Genomic DNA, 19566 nt, shown 5'->3' on the forward strand with positions numbered 1-19566 from the left:
GAAGAGGGGAGATTGAGTAGATGTAAGACACTTTTTAGTGAGGGTGGTGGCACACAGAGGTGGTAGATGCTCATTGCTGGAAACATTCCAGGTCAGGTTGGACAGGGCTTAACCTGATGTACTTGAACAGGCAGCTGCTTACTGCAGGGCAGTCCAGATCAGGGACCTTTGAAGGTGCCTTCCCATCCAAAGCATTCTGTAATTCATTCTGTGGCAGTCACTCTGCTCACTCTGCAGGGATGGGAGGAGATGGTTCCTTCAGCTCTTGCTTTCTAGCCCTAGGATCACATGGGAATGTTTTCTTCTTGTCAGGGAGCTGAGGCTGGCAGTCTCCCCTGGCCTTGCCAGCAGTGTGTGCTTATTTCTGGTCAGGGTTTACAGCCAATGGACCCTTTCCTCTGGGTGCTTGTTCTGCAAGCCAGAGCAAGTGGCAGCTGCCCTGGCAGCTCCTGAAAGGCCTGTTCCTTGTGCACAATTGGAGAGAGATGGGAGGCAGAAGAGAACCTTCTTCGTGCCCCCTAGGCAGGGCAGCCCTTTGCCCCCAGCCAGTACCATGCTGTTGCTGCTTTCTCCTTTCTCTCAGCACAGCAGTGCAGGATGACAGTGGGTGGTGAGAATGCTGCTGGCAGCATGCTGGGAGCTAGCACCAGGCTGCAGGGAGATGCAGATGTGCTCCATGCTTGAGGAGCAGTGAGGTTGCAGCAGCTCATGCCAGCCCTGCAGGGGACAGAAAGGCTGGCAGGCAGCCAGGCTGCTACAGTTAATCAAAGTGCTGTGCCCACTGGTGGGCAAGACACCCAGCTGCCCTCACTTGTGCTCAGCCATTGCTGGGACTAAGTGATGGTACAGCAGTGCCTGGCACAGTACTGTTGGTACAAGCCTGGGGGCAGCTGTCCCAGCACCACCATCCTGGCTCTGGTGCCACGATCCTGGCACCGGCTTGGCTCAGTACAGGCCAGCCCGGCCCCAGTGTAGGTTCAGCCTGTGCTGCAGGGAGGGCACTTGCAGCATGGTTGGAGAAAGAGCTGGCCCTGGTTTCTAGCCTGGCTCACCAAGCAGCTGCTTCTGAGTGTGAGCCAAATGCTGATTCTTCAGCCGCAGAAGCAGCACCCATCCCTTGCTCACCTCTGGCCAAGTACCTGGCAGAGGAGAAGCCAACTTCTCCCTCCAGCACCCTCCTCCTTGCCAGAGCATCAGAAGCCCTTGAAAACTTTCCTTCTTTTCCTACTGCAGGAGATGCTCAGCTGAGCGTGGTTAGAGGACATAGCTGAGCCGAACAGAATGGGCCCAGACTTGGTGCCCAGCTGCTGGCCCTGCACCAGAGCAGCCATCTAAGTTCAGATCAGCTTCCCAACACCTGTCAGGAACGAAGTATGCATCCATGTCAAACATAATATATTTATAGCAAAAATAGGCTTTTTCTGTAGCTTCCATACACAAAGTTTTCTCCCGGTACATTTACGCAGTAAACAGGTTGACGGAAGCAGTGTGTGCTGGGCTGGCTCCACAGCTGCCCTTGCTGCAGGCTCCGTTGAGCACAGGTGCCCTCGTTCCTCTTCTAGGGCTGCTTGCTGGAGCACCTCCCCAGCCCGGGGCTGCTGCTGCACAGGCGGAGAGCAGTTCTGGAGCCCTGGTGCAGGCTTCTGCTTGCCAGGCAGAGGGCATGGACTGGGCTGCCTCTACTCCAGCAGGGCAGCCCAGCTTCAGGCAGCTTTCTGTAGCCCTCTCGTGATGGCTGCAGGCTCTTCCACAACGCTGTTCAGCACTAAGTGACTGGGCACAGGACCCGAGTCCTCTCAGAAGATACAGTAACTCAGGAAGCTTTTTTTGTTCCTCCTGCCCTCCTGCTGAGAGGAGGTAGAGGAGGGGGCTGGAGACAATCTCCTAAACGACTGTCCGAAGTCCCCTGCAGGAAACTCCAGAGCCTGAACACTGTCAGAGACTTTCTCAACCTCTTGTGAGAGCGCTACAGGAATCCTGCCAGCAAGAGCTTCACAGTTTGGAGTTCACCTGGGTCACTGCTTGTCCATCCCAGAGGGGTTTGGCACATAGACCTAAAGGACAGGACAGGACAGGTAGGCAGCAAGCATATCCCCATCCCATGCTGGGCTGGAGAAAAGCCCTCGTTTGGAGCCCACACTCTCCCCTGCCTGACCACGGAACTCAGGATGCTGCAATGTGCCCACAAGCTGTTGACACTGCTCCCAAGCGAGATGCATCATCAAGGAGGCCAAGCACCAAGGGGTGGCTTGCAAGAAGGGCAACTGCAGCAGCACAGGGAGGGAAACCAGCTCTCCCCTTTGCCCTCCCTGCAGAGGCCAAGGCTCCTGCAGCACACAGCCATGCTGAGAGAGGAGCAGCCCTCAAAACCAGCCCCAGTCCCTTCCCACCTCCTGCATCTTTGGCAGTCCTTCTTGGACATGTTCAAGTCTCCAGCATCACACTGACATCTCAGCAGCACGGATTTGCCTCACAGTTTGGTAATTGCACGTAACGGGACCACTCAGCAAGCCCCACGGAGGGTGTTGGGGGTGGGCAAAAGAACAAGACAGTCAGGTCAGCTAAATTGAGCAATCCTTTGGCGGCCATCCCAGCATGACAGCTCACACAAGTCCAGGGAAGGGATGGTGCCCGGCCCTGCCGCAGCACAGCTCCCCACCCTCTAGGAAATCATGTACTGGGTGATGGCCTGCAGTGCATACAGCAGCTCTGCCTGCATCCGGGCTTCCAGGATCAGCAGGTTCACGTGGACCTAATGGAGAAGCAGGAGTGGTTCAGGCAGCTGCAGCATGCTGCCAGCAGTGGTGCAAGCAAGCACCCACACCGGCATGGGAAAAAAATGCCAACTTTGCCAGAACAGGCAGCTGCCCTTTGCCCCTCTTCCCAGTCCTGCAGCTGCCTCCCAGAGCTATGTGTTAGGGACACTTAGCACCATCCCTGCCATCCACAGCAGCCACTGGACCAACAGTTCACCTGGAGGCACCCACTGATGTGCTACACAACAGAGCTTGGGAGGTCCTCATGCTGCCAGCGGCCCCTGTGCTCACCATGCTGTAGGCATCCCCATGCCACGCTAAACCCAACTCCTTACAAGCAGAGTTTCCATTTCCCCCCCCGCCTGCCTTCAAGTCGTTTGGTGGCTCAAAGGTTTCCTGTATCCCCAGGCCCTCCAAGCACCCCAGCCCACAGCCCCTTCCCGCTCCTGGCTCCAGCATAAGCAGTGCCTGTCCTACCTTTTCACTGTGCTTGAACTGCTTCCAGAACCTGTCAAACATCTCTGCGTTGGTCTTCTCCGGGTAGCAGGTGACAGTTTTGATGTACACCTTGAGCACTCGCTCCAGCAGCTGGTTCACCTCCGCGTAGTCGTAGTCATCGTACCTGCCAGCACCGCCGCCAGTCAGCCAGCACTATGGCCCTGCAGAGCGCCTCAGCCAGGCTCTGCCCAGGGCACAGCACAGCTGCAGCACAGGGCGCACAGCCAGAAAGGCCAAGCAGCTCTTCCCTGCCTGGCCCAACAGCCAGGCAGGGCATTCACAGAGCTGAGGCTCCAGGCAGACTTTAGAGCTGCCCTCCAATACCTGAAGGGGGCTACAAGCAGGCTGCAAAGGGACTGTTTGTAAAGGCTGCAGTGACAGGACAAGGGGCAGTGGTTTGAAATGAGAGCACAGCAGATTGAGATTGGATGTGAGGATCAAGTTCTGTACCAGGAGGGTGTTGGAACACTGCAACAGGTTGCCCAGGAAGGTGGTTGAGGCCCCATGCCTGGAGATAGTCAAGGTGAGGCTGGAAAGGGCTGTGGGTAACCTGCTCTAGTGAAGGATGTCCCTGGTGAGTGCAGAGGATTGGACTGGATGAGCTTTGGAGGTTCCTTCCAACCCAGACCATTCTCTGATTCTTTTCCATTTGCAAGACAGCCCAAGTGTCCCCCACCCTTCCCCTGCTCATGTCACCTTTGGTTTTCCCCCCTGCACCACAGGACTGTTTCCCTACCTAATGCCAAACATGCAGTGGATGTAGTTCCAGATGCCCCGCTTGAAGACAGAGGGTTCACAGCCCTGCCTCTTGGCCATGGCCGTGCTTTGCAGGCCATCCACCATCCGAAACTTCTCATCTAGGAGATGCCCGATGTCAGAGTAGAGCCGGTTGACCAGTGAGAAGCCATGGTCCTCCCAGGAGTAATCCTGTTGAGCACACAAAGAGGCTTCTGCAACTGCAAAAGGGGGTCCAGGGCATGGAGACTCTGGGACACAGCAGAATTCAAAATGTTTGGTCTGGGGGCAGCTCTGCCACCAATCACAATATCCCCCTTCTGAATGCTTTTGACCCTTGCCTCCGTGATGGCAATGTGAAGAAATCAGCAGCCCCTGAGAACAGAAGTCACAGGTCACCTCCCTCTCCCCAGGCCTAGTGGGGCAAGTCCCCTCTCAGGGCATTTTGCAAAAGCAGCTGGGCTATGTCTGGGCTACAGGGTCCCCTCTGACTGTCTGCTCTCCGCCAGCAGCAAATAGGAGAGGAGATGTGGCAGCCTGGGCGGCTGCCAATGGGAGAGCAGGAACCTCACCTGGACTCTGAATACCTGCGTCTCATTCTCGTCACGCCGCGCAAAGTCCTGGTATCCAAAGTCAGGGTCCTGCATGTAGCATGCAAGATTGGTGGCACTGGTGACTGCCCCGTCGGGATCAGCTGGAGGGGAGAGTCCTGCAGGTGAGTCAAGGTGAGGCACAGCTGCCCTGTTCCCAGCTGCAGCAAGCGTCAAGATCTAGGCCTTGTTGTTCTTCCTTGTGAAGCACTACTGCCTTCTTCCCTCCCAGCCAGCATCCCAGGAGCCCTTCTCCAAACTACATCACAGAAGGTGTAAGCAACACTCAGGTACTCCCATCCTGCTCACCCACCTCCATCCCTGCCCCTCACCTTCCTCCCGGTCCTGCTGCAGCAGCCTCATCTCCTCCCTGCCCTCAGTCTCCACGTGGATCCGCTGCATGCGTTCCCGCAGAGAATCCAGCTCCATGCAGGAGTCCAGGGACTGCACAGACACGTTCAGGGGTGAGGGAAGCAGCTGCAGTCACATCCCTGTCCCCCTGCAGACTCACCCTCAGAGCCTCACCCGTTTGCGGTTGACACGCAGCAGCTCCTGGATGCAGCCGTTGCCGGCGGTGGCTTCGCAGAAGCACTGGTTCCCAGGGGACAAGGCCTTCAGCGAGCCTCGGCCCCCCAGCCCCTCGTCCTGCTCGCAGCCACAGCCAAAGACAAAGCTGGCGAGGGCATGGCAGTGCGCCAGGAGGACAACAGCATGCACCAGCTCTGCCAGCGACCAGCTCCACTCACTGATCTTCAGCAGCTTCTGCAGCACATGAGCAGACAGCGGTGTCATGTGGGGAGGCTGCCAGCAGGCCCTGGGCACACTGTCATCCCCACTGCCACCCTGCCCCTGGCCAATAGGCCCCCTTCAATACCTCAATGTGCTCCTTGGTGATGAGCCATGGCCGGTGTGCCAGGATCTTGTTGATCTCGTTGAGGTTGCGGAGTTTGGGGGGGATGTAGTCGAGGCCACGCAGCCACTGGGGATCCCCCCCCGCCTGCAGGAACTGCAGCACGTGCAGGTTCACCAGGTAGCGGCAGTGGTGCCGGGCGGCTGCCTGCAAGGGCAGCGTGTCAGCGCCCCCGCCGCGGGGCAGGGCTGGTGGGAGCCAGTGCCCACCTCTCACCCACCCCCCACTGTGCCACACTTTTGGCCTCTGCAGAGAAACCCATGGCAGAAGCTGTCCGATGGAGGGACAGCAAGGAGCCCCCTCAGCAGCTCACCATGATGGCGATGTAGTGGCGGCAGTCGAAGGGCAGCGGCCCGTCCATGTGCATCAGATAGTGCTGCGTCTTGAGGAAGCTGTCCAGGTACTGCGGGTGGTAGCCCATCTGCTGGGTCACCGCCTCCAGCCGCCCCCGGTTCGCCAGCACCTTCACGAACAGCAGCTGGGGGCGCTCGGAGTCGCTGCTGGACATCTTCACTACCTGCAGGGAACAGACTCTGCTCAGCTCTCCTAGAGCGCAGCAGCCCATGCCAGCAAAGCCCGGGCTCTGTGAGGGCTGGGATCTACTCTTCCAGCTTGGTGCCCCCAGGGGGACCCCATCAGAGAGCTGAGGAGAGCACTGCTCAGTGGGACCACTGCTCAGTGGGACAGGCTGCAAGAAACACAGGTTGGTCTCTGTCTGAAAGAGAGGGCATTGCCTGGAGGGCAGAAGCAGAGGGCAAACTAGAATTGACATTTCCTCGCGACCATAGTAATAGATGACAGGTCAGAGCAGGAGAAATGCGACAGGCAGAAGACCTTCCAAACTGGAGTAGCCCAGCAGAGCCCTGCACTCCCAGCACTGAGGCCTCCCACCCAGCACTGGGACAGGAGAACTGTGGTGCCAGTTGAGTTACTCCCATGCTTCTGCCCCAGCAAGCCAAGGGGCAAGAGGTGTTCTGCTACCCACCAGATGGTTGGGAGCACCCCGGCTCAGAGGTCTCCCCACAGGCTGCCCTAGGAGGTTAAGTGTCACAGCTGGTACCAGGTTTGCACACTGATGGACAGACAGATGGGCAGCTTGCTGAGAGAGGTCCATACATACCCATCCCAGCCAAACACAGCCACGAGCCACAGTGCCCCCATCCCTCCTGAGATGTGCGAATGTCATCTGGGCAGCCCCTGTCTCAACAGCTCTGTTGCCACACCTCCTGCCCCGCAGGGGGTTCTGCACCTGCAGCTCACCTGCACCGAGCCACGGGTGCAGCAAATATCAGCTCCAATCACACGGAAAGCCATGGCCCCCATTCACATGCAGGCAGCACCCTGAGATGCAGAGGGTGCACCTCCCACCTGGGGCTCCAACTAAAATACCTGTTAGCAATCTGCCACACTGACCCTCCACCTGTCTCTCCGGTGCCCTTAGCCAAAGGCTGGTGACCAAGGCACAGTGCCCGTAGTGACACAGCAGCAAACCAGAAGTACATCTGTAAATCAGCCCCAACATGGCCATGAGTTGTCATTGCTGGTAGGACACACACAGAGCCTCCAGAGCCCTGCACGGGGCATTGGGGTTCCTGGCCATAGCTCTGAAGGCTCTGTGTGTGCCCTCACCTTGCCAGCAGCTATCCTGCCAATCAGAGAGCTCCATGGGGCCTTCATCTTGAGGGTGCAGAGAAGGCAGAGCTGCTGAATGCCTTCTGTGCTTCATCTTTACCCCTAAGGCTGAACTCCTATGGACTCCAGACCCTGGGTGAAGGAGAGGAAGCCTGCAGGAGGGAATGCTCCCCACCACTCCGTGCAGACTGGGCTAGGGATCAGTGACACACATTGAACACTCACAAGTCCATGGGCCCTGATGGGCTGCACCCAAGGGTGCTGAGAGAGCTGCCTGAGGTTGTCGCTCTGCCACTCTCCATCATCTTTGCCCAATTCTGGCAGGCAGGAGAGGTGCCTGAGGGCTGGAGCAGAGCCAGTGGCACTCCAGGCTTCAGAAAGGGCAAGAGAGAGGTTCCAGGGAACTATAGAGCAGTCAGCCTCACCTCCAGCCCTGGAAAAGTGATGGAGCAGCTCCTGCTGGAGGGCATCTCAAGGCACTGGCAGAGAAGGTGACCAGGAGTAGTCAGCATGGATTTGCCAAGGGGCAGTCCTGCTTGACTAACCTGACAGCATTCTGGGATGCCAGAACTGAGTGGGTAGCTGCAGGGAGAGCAGTGGATGTAGTCTACCTTAGCCTTAGCAAGGCCTTTGGCACTGTCTCCCATGACATCCTGGTGAGCAAGGTCAGGAAGTGTGGGCTGGAAGAGCAGGCAGTGAGGGGGATTAGGAGCTGGTTACAAGGCAGAGTTCAGAGTGGTGCTCAATGGTGCCAGGTCCAGCTGCAGAGCTGTACCCAGTGGAGTCCCCCAGGGATCAGTGCTGGGTCCAGACCTGTTCAACATCTTCATCAGTGCCATTGATGAGGGCACAGACAGACAGAGTCTGCTCAGCAGCTTTGCTGCTGACACCAAACTGGGAGGCTTGGCTGAGACAGCTGCAGGCTGTGAGGCCATCCAGAGAGACCTGAGCAGACAGAGCTGGGCACAGAGGAACCAAGGGAGGTCCAACAAGGACAAGGGCAGAGTCCTGCACCTGGGGAGGAAGAATAAACTGCAGCAGGACAGGCTGGGAGGTGACTGCTGGAGAGCAGCCCTGTGGAGAGGGACCTGGGAGAGCATCCATGGCACAGCAATGTGCCCTGGGGGCCAGGAGGGCCAGTGGGGTTCTGGGGGGCATTCAGCAGAGTGTGTCCAGCAGATCAAGGGAGGTTCTCTCCCCCTCTACTCTGCTCTGGTGAGACCTCATCTTGAGTACTGCCTTCAGTTTGGGGCTCCCCAGTTGCAGAGGGACAGGGATCTGCTGGAGAGGGTCCAGTAGAGGGCTACGAGGATGAGGAGGGGACTGGAGCACTGCCTGGTGAGGAGAGGCTGAGGGCCCTGGGGCTGCTTAGTCTGAAGGAGAGAAGACTGAGAGGGGATTGAATCAATGCCTGTAACTCTCTGAGGGCTGAGGGTCAGGAGGGGGGGGACAGGCTCTGCTCACTGCTCCCTGGGATAGGACAAGCAGCAATGGATGGAAGCTGCAGCACAGGAGGTTCCAGCTCAGCACAAGGGGGAACTTCTTGACTGGAAGGGTCCCAGAGCCCTGGCACAGGCTGCCCAGAGAGGCTGTGGAGTCTCCTTCTGTGGAGACTTTCAAGGCCTGTCTGGATGTGTTCCTGTGTGCCCTGAGCTGGATTGTGTGGTGCTGCTCTGGCAGAGGAGTTGGACTCAACGATCTCCTTGGGTCCCTTCCAACCCTTGACATCCTCTGATCCTGATCCTGTGATCTTTACATGCTGCCATGGGGTTACCCAGAGGGTCGAGGCAACACCAGCAAAGATGGCAGAGCCAACGGGCATGGCGTGGGGCACCTCAGGGTACAGGGGGAGGAAGGGAGGAGGATGAGCCATACAGCTGCATAGAACAGCTGCAGTCGCACAAGCAGCACAGGGAAGCAGCTCTGGCAGTTCTCTGCTGCCCTGCACTTGTGACAAAAACACTGTGGCCCAGGTATCAGATGTGCTTTATGCCACTTGGAGCTTCCTCACCACTTTTGGTCAAGTGGGTCCAAAAAAACCCTCAAAGCATGCATTAAAATGGGGAGGGATAGAGCAAGGACTTCTCTGTCTCTTGGGAGAAGGTGCAAACCAGGAATGACCTGCAGAAGGCCCCCTCTGGTAAGGGAAATGACTGCCCTGAGGACACCCCTGGGTCTACAGCTGCTGGTCTTCCTCCTGGTAGGCAAGGGGGCAGGAGCTGGGGACCCTTCCACTCCCACCAGGGGAAGATGGTGTCCGGTGATGAGCCATGTGGGAGCCCAGGGTTCAGCCTCCAGGCCACCAGCTCACCTTGCTTTCCTCGAGGTGATGACAGATGGAGGTCCCAGGCAGACCTGGGTTTGAAGGACAGGCTAAAGGGAAGGTGCAGGGTGGGCAATTCCTCACCTCAGTCCTCATTGCTCCTGCCTGCTTCGCACCATACCGGCTCAGCTCAAGGTGCTTCCTGATGTCACCACCCAGCCACATCCCCCGCACCACCACATCTCACTCTCTCATCACCCCCAGTGCCACCTTCCTCACCCTTCCCGGCCACAACCCTCCTCCTTCCCTGCGACCACTCAAAGATCTGGCAACGGGAGAGAATCGCCTCTCTCGGGCTGCCTCCCTTCCCAGAAGGGGTTTCATGTGTCCACAGCAACCCTGAACCCCAGCAGCACCCCAGACCTCACCCCGTCCCTGCCCGGGCAGGGGCTGTTGGGGAGCTATGCCCAGCGCTGCCCGGGCAGCCAATGGCCGAGCAGCAGTTTGCATGTAAAGCAGGCAGGACGACGGAGAGGCTCGGCCGCTTCCACTGCCCTCCGACCAGGAGGACCGGGAGCAAGTTCAGGCGATGCCGGGAGTCACGGGAGAAGAGCTAGGGGACCCCGCCTCGACCCCCGCCGGGCAAGGCTCAATGGTGTGATCCCCTCCACTCTCCTGAGACGAGAGTACAGCACCGCCAGTGCCAGCGGCCTCGCCGGTGATGCTAGCTGGGGGCGCGGCGCACACCTCTCGTCCGGTCCCCTGCCCCAGCTCTCGAGGGGACGGGGGAAGTGACAGTGCCTGCGGCGTGAGGCCCAGCGTCGGCAGCGGGTAGCCGAGGCCCATTGTGCGGGCGGCGGCAGCGCCCCCGGTGCACGCTGCGGGCAGTGCAGGCGGAGAGAGAAAAACAAGTTTGATTGGCAGTGATGGAGGCACGGCGCCTCCCGCATCCCGCACAAAGGGGACGGGGACGGCGCCGCTGCACTGGCACTGCTGCCGGTCACTGTATCGGGAGATTAGGCTTCGCTGGCCCCACAGCCGTGCCGGGCCGACGGCGGCAAGCAGGGCTGAGTTCAGTGCGCCGGTAGGGGCTCCGGTAGCGGCAGGGCGGATCTGGTCCTACCTGTCCCGGCAGCCGCTGGCACCGACTTCCTCGGGGATGCTGCACGCTCTGGGGACGCACTATCATGGTGAGACGGTGCGGTTTGCAGCGCCAGCGACCGGCGCCGGTCACTGCCGCCCACCTCCTCTTGCCCCGTCCCGGCTGCCGGCAGCGCTGAGCCGGACACCGCGGGGGCGGGGCCACCGCTTTCCTTCCATCAATCACCGATGTGAGGAGGCGGGGACACAGCTTCCCTACCACCAATCACCGTTACGAGGGAGCGGGGCCACCGCTTCTCTTCCACCAATCACCGATGTGACGGGGCGGGGACACAGCTTCCCTACCACCAATCACCTTTGTGAGGGAGCGGGGCCACCTCTTCCCTCCTACCAATCGTGTTACCCGCTTCGCCTCCACCAATCGCCGGTGCGAGGGGCAGGGCTCTGCCGCGCGGGGGGCGGGACTGGACGCACCACGTGGGCAGGTGGACGCTTTTCTGTCCGCCCGGCGCGGAGGCTCCGCCTGCTCTGAGTAGCCGCTTGGGGCCCGCTGCGGCCGGTTCCGGGGCGTGTCCCCGTGTCCCCGTGTCCCCGTGTCCCCGTGTCCCCGTGTCCCCGTGTCCCCGTGTCCCCGTGTCCCCGTCTTTGTTTCCTCCTGCTCTGGTGTCCGCTTATCTTTGCCTCTCTCCTTCTGTCCCGCTGTCCTCGTTCCCTCCTTCGGCTTTCACCCGCCTGCTCAGCCCAGACTGCCTTCTGTTATCACCAGCCGCATCGTAACCCCAGCCTTGTCTCTCCAGCCTCCTCTCGTCGCCCCCGGTGCTACTTCCTCACTCTTCCCGGCCGTAACTCTCCTTTCCTGTACCCGCTCGAAGATCCGGGCATGGGGCAGCATCGCCCCCCTCCTGCTGCCTCCTTTCCCATGAGGAGTTTCATGTGCCCACAGCACTCCTGAACCCCGACAGCACTGCGACCCCTCACGGCCTGCCTGGCGCTGCCCGCGCAGCCAATCAGCCAATGGCCGAGTGGCAGTTTGCATGCAAAGCAGGCGGGAGGATGGAGAAGATCGGCCGTTCCTGTGGCCTGCGACCGGGAGCCATGGCAGAAGGGCTGGGGGGCCTAGACTCTGCGATGTGAACCGTCCCACCCGCCGGGGCTCTGTCCCTCTGCAAGGCGAGGCTGCGGCGGTAGCGGTGGCTAGTCAGTGGTAGTCAGTGACGCCCCTGTCCTCATCCCCTCCCTCAGCTGCCACACTCCCACCGTGGCCGGGCCCCGCCCGCGCCCAGGGATAGCCGCAGCCAAGACGCAGTTACAGCTTTTACCGAACCTCAGATCTGTCCGTACTGCTTCTCTCTCCCTGGCCGTGCTCTGGAGGATGAAGCTGCCTTGTGCCAGATCTTCTCCATCCCCACTGTACCTAGGCCTTGCCTCAGTGCCTTTGCCTGCACAAAGAAGCATAGCACCGGGCGGGGCAGAGGAGTGGAAGGGTGTGGGATCAATGAGGATGTGGTCACAGGCTTGGTAGGGCATGGGGATGAAGTTTTAGGATGCTGGAGGACACAGGGCATGAGGGTGATGGGCATGGGGCACAGCAGACATAAGAATGGGGCAATGGGGCACGAGGGGAACAGGGCAGCAGGGAGCAAGGGAGACAAAGCATGGGGACAGAAGCAGCTTCCACCTTGACCTGAGTGCCCATGGGATCCGAGAGCATTTGGGTGGGAAGGGCTGACCAGTGACTGAAAGTGTCTGCCTGTCCCTAGGGCAGAGGTGGCCTTACTGAAGGTTGGCAAGGCCATGCCAGCTGCCCTAGGAGCCACCAGCAACCCCCTGCTGCTGCTTGGCCTTGCACCATTGACAGCAGTCTCCATGTTAGGTATCCTCTCCTCCAGCATCTGCTTCCTGTGCAGGTGCTCACCCTGCAGTTGCTGGATCTTTGCCACAAGAGCCAGGCCATGATGCCTGTGCACACCTACCCAGATGCTCCCCATCCATGTCCCCTCACCTGGCTGTCAGTGTTGGTGTGGGGTGCTCTAGGAGTGGTGTGAAGAGCATGTGTGCTTCTCTCTGGTCCTCCTGGGACACTGCTGCCTGCCTGCCTGCTGTGCCTCACCACCTCATGCACTGCCAGGATTCCCAGGGTCTGGAGGACTCCCTTTGCCTGGACACCTCCCAGGAAGTCCAAACTCCACACTGCATGCTCAGTAGATGCCATGAGCCTGGGGGAAATTGTTGGCCCTTTCACTCGGGCTGGTCAACTTTAACAGCAGCTTGGGGGTGCCCAGCTCGTCCCACAGGTCAGTGACATCTAGAAAATCTGGGGGTTAGCTGTGGGCTGCCAGCATGGTGAGCTGGGGACCTCTCAGCCTATGAGAGCTGTGAAGTCCCCAGCTGATGGTGAGCTGGAGAGCCTGCCAGAGCAAGGAGAGAGCTGCAGCCCCACAGTCAGGACTCACTGGTGTCAGGGACCTCCACCGTCCTCCTCATGTAAGGGAGAAGATACAGGATGGCACAGCTGCTGTTGGCCAGAAAGCTTTAGTTGTCTGCAGGGACAGCAGTGATGGCTGAGGGCAGCACTCGGCCCTGGCAGAGTTCAGAGTCTGAGAGTGCTGTCCAGTGAAGCCGCAGTGTGTTCCACTCTGTGCCTGGGTAGCAGCACCCAGGGGATGGCCAGGAGGAGACCCACCCTTATGCTCTGCTTAAACGAAGGTGGTGCTGCTGCTGAACCCAGGATGGTGGGTCTGGATCTCATGCTGCTGCATTCCAGGGCTCAGAGGTGGCCCAAGCTCTGCCAGCACTGCCCTAACAGATGAACCCGGTTGAAGCCCTGCTGCCTCAGATCTTTACTGAAGCAGGAAAGCTGGGGTGTGGGTGAAGGACTGACAGGACTCCTGGGGGACAGCTGGACTCGTTCTGTGTCCCCAGGGCAGCAGCGCTTGGGGATAGGGGTGACACAGCGGTGTGTGTGTTGGCACAGGTGGGACACAGGAACAGCCACACAGAAATGCAAAGAGTAAATTTATTTCCATCAGCCAGCCAGCCGTGGGGCACTGTGCCCAGTGTGCTGCAACGCACCCAAAGCGGCAACCACTGCCCCCAGCGCATCAGATGTATGCAACAAATAGCGCACCCACGGCGCCACGGATTGCAGCACGGACATTGAGCAGTACCTTCATTGCACCGCGCAGTGCCCGAGCAGCCTGCAGTGCGCCCAGGACGCTGCGGCGCAACACAGCCGCCGTGGCGTGGCAGAGCAGGACTGGGGATCCCAGGCATTAGGCAGAGGCAAGGTGGGAGCAGGCAGTAAGGTCCACAGGGCAGCGAGGTTTCAGGCAGCAGGGGTGCAAAGTGCGTGGGGCGCAGGGGTCACATTCCCATGTAGCTGCTGTTGTAGGGGCTGTGCTCACGAGGGGCAGCCAGAGCCCCAGGCAGAACCGGCAGCGAGAGGTTGCTGCTCTCCCAGATGGACTCACAGCTGTCTTTGGGGGACAGCTCACTCACATAGCAGATGCTCTCACTGTAGTTGGGTTTGAAACTCTCCACGATATCTTTAGGGACTCCAACCCATTCCTACAGGGAGCAGAGCAGGGTAAGAGGAGCCACCACAGAGCCCTGTGGAGCCAGGTGCGAGCCCAGGGCAGGGCAGCCCACAGCAGCCTTACCTGGAAGTTGCCGTTATGGGTGATGAAGAGCTCATCAAATTTCTTGCTAGGGTTGGGGATTCGGGGCATCAGGATGACCCACACCCTGCACAGGAGAGATGTGTCAGAGGGCAAGAGCCCAGTGCCTCTGCCCACCGCCAGCCCTCCACACTCACCTTTCCATGCGCACCAGCAGGACCACAAGGATCAGCAAAAGCAGGCAGGAGGCAACGGGGATCAGGACCGTGTGGATCCAGAACAAGTGCAGCTGCTCCTCTGCCATGTCTGGAAAGAGCCAGGGTGACACAGACCCCTGGCTGGGGCACCACCACAGCAGTGGGGTGAGCATGCCAGTGGCCCTCCATGGGTGGCCTTGGGAGCTTAGCATTGTCCATGGCAGAGCTCAGGTGCGAGTGGAAGATGAGAAGTGGTCCATCCCCAAGACCTGCCATGCTGTCAGCACAACTAACCAGCTGTGCTAGAGCAGCCCTCCAGGGCTAAGAAACCCCTGTTAAAAGCCATCAGGTCCCACTGGTAGGGGGTATTTAGCTTTCAGAAGTGCAAAGGATGCAGTGGTGGATGCCACTGCCTGCACCACAGATGCCCACATGGGTCTTGCCTCTCCAGCCACTTTTCCACTTGTCTGGCTGTTTTTGACCTGCTGAGCTCCATGGTGCCCCAGCCCATCCTGTTCTGCCACAGCCCTCAGGGCCTACCTTTGGTGGTAGAGTTGCTGCCCCAGACCACAGGGATGCTCCACTCGCTCCAGAGCTGGGTGTTGCCACAGAAGCTGTTGATCTTGCTGCGCACATAGAAGGTGTAGTACTTCTCATAGTCCACGCTGGGGAAGGAGAAGATCTCTCCTTTAACCCGATGCTCCTGCAGGAAAATGTGGGGCATGTGATGAAAGCCTGCACTGCCATGGATGCTGCTGCATAGCTTCTCTTTAGGCATGGCCGTGGAGGTGCTGTGCCCAGGTGCCTCTCACCGTCCAGCTAGTGTCCTTGTTGCTCTTGTACTTGACAGCATGCTCCAGGCAGTGAGCTTTGCTGTATGGAGAGGTCCAGGTGAGCTCTAGCTGGTTGCCACTCATGTTGTGGATGGTCAGGTTCACAGGTGCCTCTGGTTTCACTTCAAGCAACAGGTGAATCCCAGTGAGTGCTGTCCTCATGCTCTGGTGGCCCTGTTGCCAGCCAGGGTGTGATGTGACAGCCCTGGGGACCCACAGCCCTGATCCTGCCCCATAGCAGCTCCACAGAGTGGGTACCCTTCACTGCTCCATACCCAAGTTTTGCAGCTCCATGCGCTTGCTGGGAATCTGCAGGATCCTGCCACTGAGGCTGGCATTGACAAGGACGTGGAAATGCTGAAACTGGAGGATCTCATTGTCGTTGAAGTGGCAACCAACACGAACACCCTGGTCCTGCAGGTACTGCTTGCACTCCACCACGGGCAAACTGTTCTCATACCTGTGCCACAACAGGATAACAGGGCCTCCCGAGACTCTGCACACCCCACTGAGCCCTCCCCAGGAGCCTCGTCCCCAGCACATCCCACACTGTTTGCTCTGGAGTCAGAGCCTCCCCTCCTCCAGCAATTCAGACAGCAGCCTCCCATGCAGGGACTCTCTGTGAGACACTGCTGTGGGGCTGGACCCCAGAGAAAGGGCACCTACCAGTAGTAGAGTGAGTAGTTGGCTGTGAGTGTCTCTCTGCTCCCCCATGTGCAGGTCATGTACTCCTCGTTGAATAGGACACAGTCCACTCCTGCAAGGGACAGACACCTCTGGGCACCACAGTGGTGAGTGGCTGCACCAGTCCTGTCAGCCTTCCTCTGCGTGAGCCCAGCTCTTATTGCTGGAGCTGCGGTGCCACTGCCTGAGACGCTGCCCCCTCCCTGCCGCTGGCACGGGCTGTATTGGTGACGTCTGGGCTATGGCAGCCTCACGACTTCCTGCAGAGCGCTGCTGCCTCAGCAGCTGCGCCTCCTGCAGCTGTGCTGCTGGCTCCTCATGCCACGGCTATGGTGTTTCATCCGGATTTCTCCGTCTGCTCTGCTTAGTCACCCCATGGCTGCTGTTTGCAGCCCCTGGTTACTGTGTGCCTGGATGGAAACCCTTCCCTGCCAGCTCTTTGCTTGTCCTGTGAGAACAGTGGAAGTTTTCCAGGATTTGTGCCTGATGTCTCCTTTCTGGCTAAATTCCTTTCATTGTCACTCTTTTGGATGCTTACAGGTGCCCCTGTGTCCAGGTGATGTGGGCTATGCTGGGCTGTGCTTGCCACCACAACCACTCTGCCAAGGGGGCAGAGGCTGAACCTCAGCACTCTGGTCTCTGCAGGAAGCACTGCTGAGCCCTCGGGGGCTGAGCAGCTGCTCCAGGCACCCACGCTGGCTTCTCTGCCCCCTCCTTCTGTCACACTGTGCCGGCACTAGTCCTGCCCACGCAGATGGAGACCACATCCTGAGCTGGCTGAGGGCAGGGCCAGCAGTGATGCCAGTCACCACATTGGTTATCACATCTCTGTCCACTCCGGTGGCTGGGGAACATGGCTCACTGCAGGATGAGCTCCTCAGATGGACTGAGGTGTCTGGCAGAGGTCTTGCAGGTGTCAAATCAGCCACTGACAACTGAGAGCTGTGCTGGAGGCTTCCAGAAAATGGTATTTTCTCCCCCTCAAAATCAGGCAGCAGGACATCTGGTCCTTTCTGAGGTTCAAACCCTCCAGCCAGTGCTGTGGGGACTTCCTTGGGTTGTAATGGAACACGGCAGAGCAAAGCAGCGCTGTGCTCTGGCTGCTCCACACAGAGAGGATGAGCATCTTCCTGGCAGCCCAGGAATCACAGAATTATAGAATCAACCAAGTTGGAAGAGACTTCCAAGATCATCCAGCCCAACCTAGCACCCAGCCCTATGCAGTCAACCAGACCATGGCACCAAGTGCCTCATCCAGGCTTTTCTTGAACACCTCCAGGCACGGTGACTCCACCACCTCCCTGGGCAGCCCATTCCAATGCCAATCATCCTCTATGCCAAAAACTTCCTCCTAACTAACATCCAGCCTAGACCTCCCTTGGCACAACTTGAGACTGTGTCCCCTTGTTCTGTTGCTGGTTGCCTGGCAGAATAGCCCAACCCCACCTGGCTACAACCCCCCCTCAGGTAGTTGTAGACAGCAATGAGGTCACCCCTGAGCCTCTTCTTCTCCAGGCTGCACACCCCCAGCTCCCTCAGCCTCTCCTCATAGGGTTTGTGTTCCAGGCCCCTCACCAGCTTTGTCGCCCTTCTCTGGGCACATTCTCGTGCCTTAACATCTCTCTTGAATTGAGAGAAGCCAGGGGAACAGAGGAGCTGCGCTTCCACAGAAAGCTGATGCTTTACTGACAGCCAGCCAAAAGTGGTTTTTTTCTCAGGAAACGACAGCTGGGGTGAGGACTCCCGGTGGAAAGAGGAGGCACTGTCCCCCATCCCCTGCCACTAACCTGCATGCAGCACCGCTGACGTGACTGGGAAGGCAAGAGCAGATGGCACAGCTCTGCTGACTGCTGCCCTTCCTGGCTGCTGCCTGGGGCTGATAGGATCTGCACACACCATCCTGGGGCTGCATCCTGCCCCAGCCCACCCTGGGGGACCCCTATGGCCAGGGACCTCCCTGGCAGCAATGTGGTGCCAGTAGGGCCATAGGGGGCCATGCTGCCAGCAATGCTCCAGTGCTGAGGTGGGATCAAGGACACCCTAGCAGGGCTCCCTGGCACAGCTGGTTTGTCCTAGCAGCTTAGTTCTGAGGAGCTAGAGACCCCAAGGCACATCTGCAGCCACGTTTTTTTTGGCATATGCCCCACAACCTATCCTCAGCTGCCATCAGCGAGTAGCAGCATCCTCCAGCCCTACCACCCACGGGGCATGGTGCCATGCTGCCTTCCTTGGGGCCCACGTTCCTCCTTACCTGGGGGGCTATGGGCAGTGACGAGGTAAGGGCCCAGCCTGCAAAGGAGGAGGAGGAGGACGGGTGCAAGGCAAGTGCTGGGCAGTGCCATGGTGGGGCGAGCCGTGAAGCCCATGCAGCAGTCTCTGCACACAGCGCACCGTGCGCCAGCTGCCACTTCCGCACACATGCCGCTTCCTGCCCACAGCACCTCCTGCCACCGAGACCTCGCCCCACGCGCTGCCCCATGGGTCGCTGCAGTAGGGAGCGGGGCTCACCATGCCAGGGCCCCACTCCAGCAGGCTCCCGCAGCTCCTCCCAGAGGCTCCATCACCCCAGGCCCCATCGCCCTTCCTGCCCATGCCCCGCTGCTCTCCCCTCCAGGCCTCACTGCTATGCCTTCCCCCGCCCCAGGGGCACAGGCAGTGTGGGATCGCTGAGCTGTGGGTGTCCTGGGCTGGGGCCCTGCGGGCTGGGTAGAACTGGGAATCACCGGGGCAGTCCTGGGCAGAACTGGGAGTTGTCATAAATAACAGGCACAAAGTGGTGTTCATGCAAGTTAAGGCTTTAATAGAGTTTGCAGGAATCAAGCAATCAGACCTGGGCACGAGGGGAGAGTGCTCTACCCCAACACACAGCCTTTGCCTTCAGCTCTCTCTTTTTATCCCCTATTCTATTCCATATTTACTAAGTTCTAAGAAAAGGTTGGGTTTTCTTTATCAGTTCTTAGGAATGGGAGATGTCTCTTCCACACAGCTCTCCTTTTATCCGGTGGTCCCTCTGGTAATGTTTGATGAAGTAAGGGGTCTTGCTTAAGTGTCTTCCTCATGAACTTCAAAGTCCTGGTTCTTCTATTTGCTCATACAGGAAAGGTGGCACCAGGAGGAGTGCATTGCCATTTAAATATGCAAAAGACAATCTCTTCCACATGCCTCCCTCCTTCGCCAATCTAATTACTCTTATCTTTAAGCTCATTGAGATGGTGGTGCAAGCAGGAATGCAGTTTCATTCAACCCCCCCCTTCCTCCTTGTCTGTGACCTCCTGCCACGAATTGAGCAGATCAAACATATGATTCTAGATATTTCTCACAGAATCACTGAGGCAATCCTGGGCAGCAGCTATGGGGAGAAAGTCACAAAGGGACTCATGTGGGCATTTATAGGGACCGGGGGCAACTATGGGAGGTGTTCATAAAGGTTAACAATGGTACCAGTGGTGACGGCAGTGATGATGGTGGAGTCAGGTGGACTGTGACCATTGGGCTGTCAGGATGGGCACAGGGAGAGATGTCTGGGACAGGTGGGGCAGTGAGGGCAATGGGATGCAGAGTAGCGTCAGAGGTAATAGTGAGGGCAGCCAGAGGCAATGGGGTGCTGGGCAGTGGTGGGGGTAAAGGCTGCAGGGCAGTACTGGGGTAAGGGTGAAGGCAGACAGGAAGGGAGGGGGCTGTGAGGCAGTGCCAGGGTAATGGTGAGCACAGCCCGAAGCAGGAGGCTACAGGGCACTGCAGAGGGCAAGG

At 58.9% G+C, this 19566-nt stretch overlaps 2 protein-coding genes across 5 annotated transcripts; both read right to left on the reverse strand.

Moving 5' to 3' along the window:
* Nucleotides 1-1378: 1378 nt before the first annotated feature.
* Nucleotides 1379-10699, reverse strand: LOC135184115 (sestrin-3-like). 4 transcript variants are annotated; one of them, XR_010305869.1, is made up of 10 exons: nucleotides 10508-10699; nucleotides 5803-6006; nucleotides 5454-5636; nucleotides 5105-5341; nucleotides 4912-5023; nucleotides 4562-4698; nucleotides 3991-4181; nucleotides 3234-3378; nucleotides 2391-2752; nucleotides 1379-2054 (listed from the first exon to the last, which is right to left on the reverse strand). XR_010305869.1 is itself a non-coding variant. In XM_064159675.1 (9 exons), the coding sequence occupies exons 1-9, from the start codon at nucleotides 10571-10573 to the stop codon at nucleotides 2663-2665; spliced, it is 1350 nt and encodes a 449-aa protein (XP_064015745.1). In that variant the 5' UTR covers nucleotides 10574-10699; the 3' UTR covers nucleotides 1379-2662. The 4 variants fall into 4 exon arrangements, 3 of the variants coding, with proteins under 3 accessions (XP_064015745.1, XP_064015746.1, XP_064015743.1); XM_064159675.1 differs by having other exon boundaries at nucleotides 1379-2752; nucleotides 4562-4683; XM_064159676.1 differs by having other exon boundaries at nucleotides 1379-2752; nucleotides 4577-4698.
* A 2788-nt stretch (nucleotides 10700-13487) lies between these two features.
* IL2RG (interleukin 2 receptor subunit gamma) lies at nucleotides 13488-15955 on the reverse strand. The gene is made up of 7 exons (XM_064159677.1): nucleotides 15799-15955; nucleotides 15408-15592; nucleotides 15112-15254; nucleotides 14840-15002; nucleotides 14300-14408; nucleotides 14145-14229; nucleotides 13488-14052 (listed from the first exon to the last, which is right to left on the reverse strand). The coding sequence occupies exons 1-7, from the start codon at nucleotides 15855-15857 to the stop codon at nucleotides 13849-13851; spliced, it is 948 nt and encodes a 315-aa protein (XP_064015747.1). The 5' UTR covers nucleotides 15858-15955; the 3' UTR covers nucleotides 13488-13848.
* Nucleotides 15956-19566: the final 3611 nt, after the last annotated feature.

This window comes from Pogoniulus pusillus, chromosome 19 (assembly GCF_015220805.1).
Source record: "Pogoniulus pusillus isolate bPogPus1 chromosome 19, bPogPus1.pri, whole genome shotgun sequence".
Taxonomy (NCBI): Eukaryota; Metazoa; Chordata; class Aves; order Piciformes; family Lybiidae; genus Pogoniulus; species Pogoniulus pusillus.

What these genes read in the sequence shown, in the direction of transcription:
- LOC135184115 (XM_064159673.1), bottom strand. Translation starts at nt 10,573, where the DNA reads ATGATAGTGCGTCCCCAGAGCGTGCAGCATCCCCGAGGAAGTCGGTGC. An exon ending in GCCACTACATCGCCATCATG is followed by an intron (nt 5,637 to 5,802) that starts GTGAGCTGCTGA and finishes CTGCCCTTGCAG; the next exon opens with GCAGCCGCCCGGCACCACTG. An exon ending in TGCGTGTCAACCGCAAACGG is followed by an intron (nt 5,024 to 5,104) that starts GTGAGGCTCTGA and finishes GTGTCTGTGCAG; the next exon opens with TCCCTGGACTCCTGCATGGA.
- IL2RG (XM_064159677.1), bottom strand. Translation starts at nt 15,857, where the DNA reads ATGACCTGCACATGGGGGAGCAGAGAGACACTCACAGCCAACTACTCA. An exon ending in CATGGAGCTGCAAAACTTGG is followed by an intron (nt 15,255 to 15,407) that starts GTATGGAGCAGT and finishes TGTTGCTTGAAG; the next exon opens with TGAAACCAGAGGCACCTGTG. An exon ending in ACAAGGACACTAGCTGGACG is followed by an intron (nt 15,003 to 15,111) that starts GTGAGAGGCACC and finishes ATTTTCCTGCAG; the next exon opens with GAGCATCGGGTTAAAGGAGA.